Raw genomic sequence first — 12,024 nt, forward strand, 5'->3', positions numbered from 1 at the left:
TTGGGTGGAGACGCTCAACTGAGTACCACGTATCTCATGCTTACATAGCACATTTACACTGTCATATGGGACACCAAATTATGAGAGAAACGAATCGTGCTTGAATGGTAGAACAACACAAGAAAGGAAGGGGCTACCACCCAAAGAGGGGTTACAAAATAGTCACTTGGATTTTCACAAGATTACCAACATGAACGAAACTTGTTAAATGCCATGGGCCACTCACTACCCAAGTGGAGCAGCTGTGTATAATGGCAAATATAGCAGTTGTTTTCAGCTTCAGGTGCAATGCTCATACAGATCACAGCTTTACGAGTAACACATCAATCTAATCAATATCTGTGTATAAAATAAAATTTGGAATATCATATCAGAGAATCCACATATAAAATAAGATTTTGAGTATTATATCAGAGCACCATGGCAGAGGAAATACACCATTATCAACCAACGCAAAAAGGACGCCAAAAACAGTCATGTATGATCATCACTTTAAATTGAACTGGAATATACAGCCAAGGATGAAGAGGCAAAAAGCATTCGACACTGAAGCTCATCTGGGTCAGTCTTCAAAACTAAGCCCATGTCAGGTTACTTTGACCTTTTTAACCCCAGAATGACCCACTTAAAATGACGTTTCTGAGATGGGCTTCAAGCATCTCCATTGTGATGCAGAAAGGAGGGCGATCCCAAACTTTGATCAAAATCGTAATATTAGAATCTGAGCGGTGTTGGAAAGGCAGTTTTTATGACCATTTTTTACAATGCAATGACCTATCTAAAAATCGAGCTTAAATCAAAGTTGACTATGGCCACCATAAGGCAACTTTCCACAAGTTTCTGAAAAATCTCACCATTGGTTTTGGAGATTGTTAATATTTGAGTAGATGGACTGGCCAAACAACTACCAAGAATGGTGCCAGGTTCACTAAAGACCAATGGTGAATCTTTCACAGACAATCTCAAGAGGACGAGATCAGATCAAGAGCTAAACTACCTGGAAAGCATCAACCATTACGAAAATTCAAACACACAAGTTGGGCATGGTGGGGAAATATGAGCATGGTAGGGAAATATGAGCATGGTGGGGAAATATGAGCATGGTGGGGGCATATGAGCATGGTGGTGAATACAAGTGTAATCAAGATCGCATCTGAAACCAAAATACTTGGAAAAAACCTTACATCTGATGACATTGATGACTAGTTAAATGGAGCAGCCACTCTTACGTATGTGTGTAGCTGGATTGACATGTGATCCCTCCTTTATTCGTGAGATTAGAATTTCTTAAAGTGGTCATATTTCCGAAACATGCTCATATTCCCCATACATTAGGAAACAGGTAAGAAGAATATAAGCAGCAAACGAGAGGAGGGGTAAAGAAAGGAAGGTGCATTTACCAGTCACACAGTTTGCTAAAGGGAGTGGCACAAGAGGGAGGAGGAAAATGACAAGCAACTGGAGATGGTGGACAGTAACTGGGAGAGACAGGGAAGACAATAGATTTCTGAACAGAAAGTTGAAAGACAAATGAGTATACATGAACTCAAATACCAAACTCACTGTGCTCCTCTGCCAGAGTTGACGGTTGGTGGTGGGCCTGCGATGAAAGAGAGGCCGAAATGAGAGATGCACTGAGCGCACAGCTGTCCACAGGAGCATCCACGCACTCGGCTGTGCAGATTAACATAGCACGCATTTCTGCGATGCCTGTAAGCACGGCTCTCCCCTTCGGCAAACAGTCCAAATCCAGGCAAACAATGGCCTCTCCGCCTGGCCAAACACAGGAGGCGGAGAGAAATGGGCCAGCGAGATGCCACCGACTGAGGCCGATTGATCTAGCTCCAATGCTAACCACCTCAAAGGAAGCGACCATTATCGAAATCTGAATGTCCCATAGCAGGCAGCGAAGGTATGTGACAGAAACGAAGATCTTTGGGGTATGTTATCCAGGTTCAACAAATCAAGTTCATTCAAAGACTTGAACAATTTAGGGGTTCGAGCCAATCTCGATATTCATTGCTTACTGGTTGAAATGTACGTCATGAAATCTGCCGTTGTGAGTTTGTCCAAATTTTGTACACCATCAAGGAATTTGTGTATAGATAGCCAAACGTTGTCTAACCCCTGTACATGGTCAAGGGCGTTTAACTATTAAAGGCTTCCTTTTAAAGCTGGATATAATTTGAAGTCCAAATCCTATAATGAGTGATATCAAGAAGCGAAAAGACACTACATATTAAAAAGTGGAGTGTACAAAGTAGTTTGAACTTGTTTGAAGAGAGTGAAAGGAGTGGAGCATTGTTGGGCAACCAATAAGATTTGAAGATAAGGCTTTATTAAAAGCCTCTTCGCACACAAAGGAGCCCAGTTGGGATTTGAAATGAGCCTGCCTGCTCATGTTACATTCCCTATGGCAAGGCAGGTTTACATCCAGATAGGTACGGCCACCTGGTTGTGACAGCAGCGAGACACGGTAAGCGATCCATTTACAAATGTGAATTGTTACATTCACCTCCAGAAAAATGAAACGTGAACTCCACATTGTAATTTCCAGTGTTTTTACAAATAAGTAACAATAAATCAATAAGCTTGAGCAAGTCCAATTATGATCTGTTTGTGAGCCTTGAGACACGTATAACAAAGAACAAAACCTGTGCCCATCTTTTCCCAAACAACATGAAGTTTATAAACGTGCTACACGCACCAAACTTGACGTAGAGGACGCCGGTGGTAGAGATGGAGTTGCCGGAGCTCGAGGCGATGCATTGGAAGTATCCTGTGTCAGTGGTATGCAGGTTGCGGATGCGCAAGCGTGAACCTCCCGTAGTGCGCCTCACACTCAGCCTCCCAGGCTCTTGCTGCACTGGAGCATCATTCTTGAGCCAGCGGAAGGTTGGGGCAGGGTAGCCAGATACACGGCAGTGCAGTGTAACTTCCTGCCCCAGAGATGTCGTCAGGTTGTTCATGGGTTCAATAAGGGTAAGATAATGATCTGTTGGATGGGTTAGGGTGGTTTAAGGTTTAGATTAGGACAACCTATCAAAGTGAGTAGAGTGCCAGTATGACTATTGGTTCATATACATTTGTTGGAATTTGTTTTAACAGAGAACTAAAGCTCAAATGTAAGACAAGGAAATTATGAGATGTCAGTCAGTGTACTTTCAGATTAATATGAACCCCAAACAGCTAAAACCAATTAAAAACTTACTTTTAAAAATAATTGGAAGTTGGCATTACCTTTATCAATTACATTTGGAGGCGGTGATGTCACATCGTCATCCTCATAGTCGCTGTCTGGGAGCTTGGAAGCTTTTGGGAAAAGGGCAGAGTGTAATAAAGACATATGAGAAAAATGCGAGAAAAAAAGACAATGAAGAAAAGGAGAATAATGAGATAATGAAAAAATAATGAGAAAAAAAGAAGAGAATGGAAAGAAGACAATGGGGGAGAGGGTTCAAATGAGACTGCAAATAAAGTGAGAATATTCTGATAAAAAAGGAATGATAAAAAAGACAGGTTGACCCCAATGTCAAACTTCTGTGGCTGGCAAATCCCAGGAAACAATCCAATGTTTCTTTAATCTCAGTGGCTACAATATGAGGAACTGTTGGTTAGTTTGTCTTCATTAAGCAGGTTTGGCATAAAAAATCATGAGGCGTTTGAAAGAATGGGACCTTAGATGAGTTCCAGGTGAAGGTGACATTACCTGGAAGCAATTGATTTTCAAGCTTCAGCAAGGAATTATTGTTCAATCCCAACTAACAAGACCAAAGGAATAAGAAATCACAATTCCAACTTGTGCTGAATTACGTGCCATTGCAATTGTGGAAAAGCCTGCAATGTCTCCACGTCTGTCCCACTCCACCCATTAAAGTTCTCGTGTCTAGCACCTTTCACACAAAAGGCCACTGAAAAGCCGACAGTGGGTGTGATTTACAGGTGCGTGCAAAAGAAAGTTTAACATAATGAGTACATTCACAAGTTTAAATAATAACTTTTGTTTTGTTTAAATAACTCTTGTATAAAGAAATGCAGTTACATCACCATGCATTTTTATTCAACTCTACACAACTCAACAAATACATGAGCTTGATTCTCAATGAACAAATAAATAATGTCACAAAAATCTGAAGCCTCGGGCAATCTACATTTTACATATGCACAGTTGAAGGTGGTAAGGGCAAATTAAAATGATGAAATGAATGGCAGGGAGAAAGGATGTGGAAAATAGGAACGGTACTCGGTAGACTGCATACCTCCGCCAGGCTGAACAGTTTATGTTTTCTATCCACTGATAAACCGGATCTGGATTTGGACCTGAACCAAAATCTAATCGGTTTGTCCTTGTCACCTAACCAACTCTTCCACCAGGTTTCGTCCAAATCTGTCCACAACTTTTTGAGATGTCTTGCTCAAACAAGATAGATATCAAGATAGATATCTTGCTCATACAGACAAACAGACAGGGATGAAAACATAACCTCTGCCTACCTTTCGTGGCGGAGGTAATATGGTACACAAGGAACTGCGACATAGGAGTATCAATCTATCGGTTTATCAAGTTAATTCTACTGAAAGGTGTGAGGGTGAGGAGTAGTGAGTAAGAACAGTGGGGGCAGGATTAGGGTCACCACCAGATTATTTTATATTATTTCTTTATTTTTGAAGGGTATGGGTAAGACAAATTTCTGTATAGGTTTTCTTGTTTGTATTATCTACCATATCAATTAATTTTTGTACATCGCTTCCTTTTCTATGCCATCTCCAGGCGCTGTATAACATCATTTCCGGGCACCGAAGGGGGCCCGGCAATGCCGCGCGCTGTAAGGGAGTATTCAGTTTTCACTCCGGATGTTTGTTTTCTTGTTTGTTCCGTGTTATTTAATTATTATCGATTAATTAAGTACCTATATATTTCCTTACTCCTCTGGGCATTATCCCAGGTACCTTTTGGGATAGGAAGCTGATATTTGGAGATGACAATGACCAAGTGATTTGGCTGTAAAGGCCATTTTTGATTTATTGATTAATCAATTAATTGATTAGTTATTTCATTATTATCGATTAAGTATCTATTTATTTCCTTTCTCCCTGGGCATTATCTCAGGCACCTTTTGAGTTAGGAAGCTGATATTTCGACATGACGATGATCATGTGATTTGGCTGTAAAGGCTAATTTTGATTTATTGATGAATCAATTAATCGATGAACTATTTAATGATTCGATTAATGACTTCGTAAATTTTTTTTAAGTTACAGATTTGGATGAAACGGTGGTGGTTTAGGTATTCTATTATCCAATTGATAAATTATTTAATTATTTTATGATTATTATTTATTTATTTTCATTATTAATCATTTATTTATTTTCTTTCTCATCTGGGCAATATCTCAGGCACCCTTTGAGCTAGGAAGCTGATATTTGGATACGACAATGACCAAGTGATGTGGCTATAAAGGATATATTTGATTTATTGATTAATAAATTCATCGATTAATTATTTATTGATTAATAAATTATTTATTGATTTTTTGGGATTGATGACTTTCTTTTCTTTTTTTTTTAAAGGTTACGGCTTCGGATGAAGCACTCGTGTTTTAGGTATGTAGGCTATTAGCCAATTGATTAAGAAAATATTTTACGATCATTATTTATTGATTTAAATTATGCAATTAATCAATCAATTATTGTTCTCCTCTCCCAGCCAATACAGTCTCTATGAACTGCACGGCGGTATTGCCGGGCACCTAAAGGCCTAAAGTCGCCCCAGCAATGCCGCGCTGGGGGATATTTATTTATTTGGCATGGGGGCGGTGTACTTTGAATGTATCTGTACTTGTTTGTTTGCTTTCTTGTTTGTCCGGGCGATATCTCAGACATCCTTTGAGCTAGGAAGCTGAAATTTGGACATGACAATGATCAAGTGATTTGGCTGTAAAGGCTATTTTTGATTTATTGATTAATCAATTAATCGATTGATTATTTAATTGTTCAATTAATCACTTAATTCATTAATTTTTTTAAAGTTACAAATTCTGATGAAACGGTGGTGGTTTAGGTATTTTATTAGCCAATTGATTAATTATTTACTAATTTAATGTTGTTTTTTTTTCATTATTTATCATTTATTTATTTTCTTTGTCATCTGGGCAATATCTCAAGCACCTTTTTTTTTTCTTGTATTCAAAATCGAGGCTCGTGAAAGAGCTGAAGGACCTTTTGAGCTAGGAAGCTAATATTTGGACACGATAGTGACCAAGTGATGTGGCTATAAAGGATATTTTTGATTTATTGATTAATCAATTAATCGATTAATTATTTAATTTTTCCAATTAATGACTTATTTAATTAATTTTCAAAAAGTTCTATCTTCGAATGAAGCACTGGTAGTTTAGGTATGCTATTAGACAATTGATTAAGAAAATATTTTATGATCATTGTTTATTGATTTTAATTATGCAATTAATCAATCAATTATTGTACACCTCTCCTACCCAAGTCAGTGTCTATGAGCGGCACGGCGTATTTCCGGGTGCCAAAGGTCCCCTGGCAATGTCGCGCTGGAGGATATTTATTTATTTGGCATGAGGGCGATTTACTTTGAATGTATCTGTACTTGTTTTTTATTTTCTTGAGTTATCGCAAAACTGCATAGATTCTTGTAAAGAAGGTAGATGCTCAATGAAAGAACCATTGTTAAGGAATAAGGGCAGGGCAATGTCTTACGATGGTCCCCTAAGCTTCAGAAGTTGAGTAGCCGTGGTGAAGGAGGACAATTAATCCTGAATTACTGCTGCTGTAGCTGTAAGCGTAGTAAGGTAACAAGCAGAGTAAGCTTTTCTTCACCATTGGAGAGTAGCAAAGAGCAAACATCATATGCTTATGGCTCATAACACTGACAGCAGTCGGTTTGATTGAGGAATTTTGTAGCAGCAGCAGCAGCAGCAGCAGCATACGCACCGCACGCAGGCTCTTGGACAGGAAGAGTCCAAATTTAAATCTAGAAACAATAATCGGTACTTTCAAAGTGCTGCAACCATCTCGGGCGATTTTCAAGTTCAATCCCTTGATGTCCATCGTGCCTTTCGCGTGAGACAATTTTCTTGATGCGAGTATGAATTACACATACTCTGCGAAGTGAAGATGATATAAAAATACAGACAGGTAAATGTTTTCATTTGTTTACTTAACAGACCAAACCAGCCAATAAGCTCCTGCTCATAGAGAACATGTGACTCAGACCACACACAAATGTGGAAACAGACATTTGATTACTCTAGCAGATGTTTGTGAGAAAAACCTACAAAAAATAATATACTGTTTCATGAGTGTTTCTGATCATTTTCTTGTTTCATCACTTAAATAATAATATATACATATTTATGTTCACCTCAACTCTTCCCCTGTTATTTTCCTCATTTTTCTGTATTTTTTGCTCTGCATATATTTGCTTTCACACTTTCCTTGATTCTGCCTCATCAATCTTGCCATCATGCTCTTCCTTTGGAAGCTTACTTTTTTCCCCTGGGATCTTCCTTTGTAGACTTCTTGCCTCCTGTCTTTAACACCCCCCAACCCAATCTTATTCCTCTGTTTCCAGCCAGCTTCCCTCTTTCTCTTCAATTACCCCACATCTCACCCACTCCATTCCTGCCTCTTTACCTCCAGCCCTCAAACCATTCCTTAACTCCTTCTTCCTCGTATACCAGATAAAGCATCCGCCTTTACAGCTGGACCAATGGTGCCGGCAGGTCAGCATGACCTTGTTAGAGACCACAATGACTGCAGGATAGTTGCCATTCAATATACAGCTGAACGTACAAATCCAATCTCCAACAATGTGATTTAATAGCCCAGGCTTCATAAATGAGTAGGGAATTTGAGAGCTAATAAAACAACAGTTCTATTCTATCCAAAGCTTGGATAACTTACGACTTCAAATTCAGACCTCTCCTGGATAACTGTTTATTGCGATTGGGCTATCTGCCAGCAAAGCATTTTCAATGATTATGAGGCCAACTTCTTACCTTGCTGACAGACTTGATCCATATGTGAAGTATTGAATTGCTCTCCATGATGTCTTATTTTCCTTTCTTCCCTTAGATATTCATTCTCATATTCTCTTCACCTTTACTTCTCTTCGTTTTGCAATTCCTTTTCTGTCTTTACCTCTATTTTAACATTCTCTTTTTTCTTCTACCTTTTTATGTATACAGTGTTCAGGTTCAGTGTATTTATACGGTTCAGAACCAGGAATGAATCAAACAGAAAACCAAATACTGCATTGGAATCATCCAAAGGAACCAGAATAAGCAAAGAGCGAGGATTGAGTCATTAGAAGGAACTTGGATAGGATTTAGGTTTCAGCTGCCTCCACAAGTCTCAAACCCATCCAAACACAGCCAAGTGAGCCTTACTGAAAAAATTCCACAATAATTCACTTCTCCTTAGACAGGTAGATAAAAAAGAGAAAGTAAGAAAAAGAATTAGAGTAAATAAAGAGAAATGTGAAAAAGTAGAAAGAAATGTGAAAGGAACAAAGAACAAAGATATCCCGGATAACCGGATATCCGGAAGAACCCGGATAGATAGATTTCAGCAGTTACTCTGCAGACTCAAATGCAGCAACAGGTACAAACTACCAGAGGTCCGAACCAATTATATGAAGGGTATTCCAGAGTAAAATAGGTATTTTGGAGTTTGTTTGTTTTCGAAGTAAAATGACCTCCTGTATTTACAGGAGTAAATTTGAACAAAAAAGTGGATTTTAGATGTGCTAACACTGAAATGGCCTTTTCATTAAAAGGAAGTGAACATTGCAAAAGACAAACAAGTTGTCCAATGTAGAAGGAACTTTTATGGCAAAAAGGAAGTCTTTCATTTTACCACATTACCTGCTCACCTTGAAAAAGGATGAGCAAATATTTACAAGTTATTCAAGGTCTTTAGTTTCTCATCCAACTCGCACGAAATGTTGTGCAGTTCTTCTTTCCCTTAGCAGATTCATAAGCACCTTACTCTCGGTGACATTTATAAACACTCATCGCCAAAATGAAAGTTTATGCTCTTCACACAGATTTATGCTCTTCACTGTCAGTAATAAACATAAACATCGATTTTATGGTTTAGTCTGTAGGGCAATGCTGGCTGGAACAGCATTTGCCTGTCCGTATGTATGTATGTATGTATGTATGTATGTATGTATGTATATATGAATGTATGTATATCAGTTCTGCCGGTAATCTTGCGGGTTTATTTCCTTAAAAATTAGTTTTCTCTGCAACCGTTGGTTCAATTTACATGAAATTTTCACCATAGGAGTGCCTCCTCCTGTATCATTTTAATGATAATTATGACATCATAGATCACGTGGTATGGGCACCATCTTGGAAAAAACGAAAAACTTTGTATCTTTATAATCTCTCAAACCACCCCCATGGAAAAAATAGAAAGGTGGCTCATTGTAAAGTACTCTACATGGGGAATAACATATGTTAATGATGATGTCACATGTGCCCTCATTATGACGTCATATATCGACAAATATAACTCTTGATCCAATTAGGACATTTCTTGAGCATGATCTAGGGATAAATTCTTTGAGAAAAACAAATTGTTCACGTCATCGGCCACATGGTTCGGCATCCATATTTTTACGGCTTAGCCAGGTCGTAGGGCAATGCCGTCTGGAACAGCATTTGTCTGTCCGTCCGGTGTATGTATGCCTCTCACAACTGTCCACAAATCAGAGCTGAGGATCTGGTCACATGACAGGGGGACAGCAGATCCTGCACTCAGCAGAACTAAGCCCGGCTACACCGTCATCTATGTCATTCACAACTCATCTGTTTTTGGTCTTGGTCGACTATCGGTCTTGTTTTTTCACAAAGCTGTCAATGACAATAATTATATTGTGGTGCTGTGCACACACGACTCGATTGCCAGAGAGGTAGGCCACAACGCGTTGGTACAAACAAAGAGTCTTTATTAAGAGCTCACGCTTCAGCACTGGGCGGGCTCGAGCTTAGAGCCCGCATATATGTCCCGAAGTCACGCCTTGCCCCCGGGCGTGGCCGATCGGTCCAAAGGCGAGGCATGCGTTTTCGTTCCCCGCCTGGATGCTCGCGCCACCCACTGGTGCGCAGAATTATTGTCCCTTGTGCCCGCCACACACACCCCCCCAGAATTCCCGCGCACCTGAAGGGTGAGTTTGCGGGGAAGCCGGATGACCCGGCCGAAACGCCCCCTGGCGATGCGTGCAGGGCTGGGGGGTAGCGGGACGGCGGGGCTGGGGGGTGCCGGGGGTCTGACCGCCGGGGGGGCGGCCTCGACGCGGAGGCAGAGCTGTTTGCGGGGGGTGGTCGAGATCGAGGTGGGCCGCCTTGAGGCGGTCCACGGAGATACGATCCGGGGCACCGCCGATGTCGACGGTGAAATATTTGTCCCCAGTCTCCAGCACACGGAAGGGCCCGTCGTACGGGGGCCGCAGCGGTGCCCGGTGGGCGTCGTGCCGGACGAAGACATACTCCGCCGTGCGAAGCTCCGGGGCGACGTGGGAAGACGGGCAACCGAGGTGTGCCGTCGGCACCGGGACGAACCTCCGGGCGGTCTCCTGCAGGGTGGAGCGCTGTTGCGCCGCGGACCAAGGAGGCGTGAAGTCGGGGATAAATTCGCCCGGTACCCACAGTGGTTGCCCGAAGACCAGCTCCGCCGAGGACGCGCGCAGGTCGTCCTTGGGCGCCGTCCTGAGGCCCAGCAGGACCCAGGGGAGCCTGTCGGCCCAGCTGCCGTCGCGGAGGCTGGCCCGGAGCGCGGCCTTCATCAAGCGATGAAAGCGCTCGCACAGGCCATTGGCCTGGGGGTGGTAGGCCGTGGTGCGGTGTAGTTTTACGCCGAGCCCTTGCGCCACCGCGCCCCAGAGCTCCGAGGTGAACTGGGGGCCGCGGTCGGACGAGATGTCCGAGGGGGCACCGAACCGGGCAACCCAAGTGGCGATGAAGGCCCGCGCCACATCAGCCGCAGATGTCGCCGCCAATGGGACGGCCTCCGGCCACCGTGTGGTGCGGTCCACCATGGTGAGGAGGTGGGTGAACCCCCGCGAGGGGGGCAGAGGTCCCACCAAGTCGACGTGCACGTGGTCGAACCGACGCTCAGGCACCGCAAACGGGGCCAACAGGGCCTGGGTGTGGCGGTGGACCTTTGCGCGCTGGCACGCGAGGCACGTCCGGGCCCAGTCACGGACGTCCTTCCTGAGGCCATGCCAGACGAACTTCACCACGACGAGCTTCTGGGAGGCCTTCGTGCCCGGGTGGGACAGGCCGTGGATGGCGTCGAACACTGGGCGCTGCTAGCCAGCGGGTACGAAGGGGCGAGGCCGGCCGAGGGAGACGTCGCACAGGAGGGCCGCGCCCGCGGCGTCGAACGGCACCTCAGTGACGCGGAGGTCCATGACAGCGGTCCGCAAGGCCTGAATGCCGGGGTCGGCGGTCTGGTCCTCCGCCATCCGGGCATAGTCGATCCCGAGGTGGACCGCGTGCGCGACGGACCGGGAAAGGCAATCCGCCACCGGGTTGTCTTTACCCGCCACGTGGCGGATGTCCGTCGTATACTCAGACACGGCAGAGAGGTGACGCTGCTGCCGTGCCGACCATGGCTCGGCGACCTTGGCCATCGTGAACACAAGGGGCTTGTGGTCGACGAAATCCGTGAACGGGCGACCCTCCAGCAGATGGCGGAAGTGTCGGACCGCCAGGTGGAGCCCGAGCAGCTCGCGGTCGAAGGTGCTGTAGCGGCATTCGTGCGGGCGAAGCTGCCGGCTAAAAAACGCCAGCGGCTGCCAAGCACCACGCACCCACTGCTCGTGCACCGTGCCCACCGCGTACTCCGACGCGTCGGTGGTGAGGGCGATCGGTGCATTGGGTGCCGGGTGCGCAAGCATTGTGGCGTTGGCCAGGGCCAGCTTTGCGCCCGCAAACGCCGCGGCCATCGGCTCTGACCAGGTGATGTCACCTTTGCCCGGC

General features: G+C 43.9%; 1 protein-coding gene across 3 annotated transcripts in view; it reads right to left on the minus strand.

Annotated features, from left to right (window-relative positions):
* LOC137428489 (inactive tyrosine-protein kinase transmembrane receptor ROR1) overlaps positions 1-12,024 on the minus strand; it is a 296,494-nt gene that overhangs the window by 130,452 nt on the left and 154,018 nt on the right. For all 3 annotated transcript variants that reach the window (XM_068118421.2, XM_068118413.2, XM_068118418.2), the window contains exons 2-4: positions 3,241-3,312; positions 2,708-2,995; positions 1,564-1,600 (exon numbers count right to left, since the gene is read on the minus strand). In XM_068118421.2, coding sequence (XP_067974522.2) covers positions 1,564-1,600; positions 2,708-2,995; positions 3,241-3,312 — 397 coding nt within the window. The remainder of the gene's footprint in view (positions 1-1,563; positions 1,601-2,707; positions 2,996-3,240; positions 3,313-12,024) is intronic.

Source organism: Myxine glutinosa, chromosome 1, assembly GCF_964187855.1.
Source record: "Myxine glutinosa chromosome 1, kmMyxGlut1.1, whole genome shotgun sequence".
Classification (NCBI taxonomy): Eukaryota; Metazoa; Chordata; class Myxini; order Myxiniformes; family Myxinidae; genus Myxine; species Myxine glutinosa.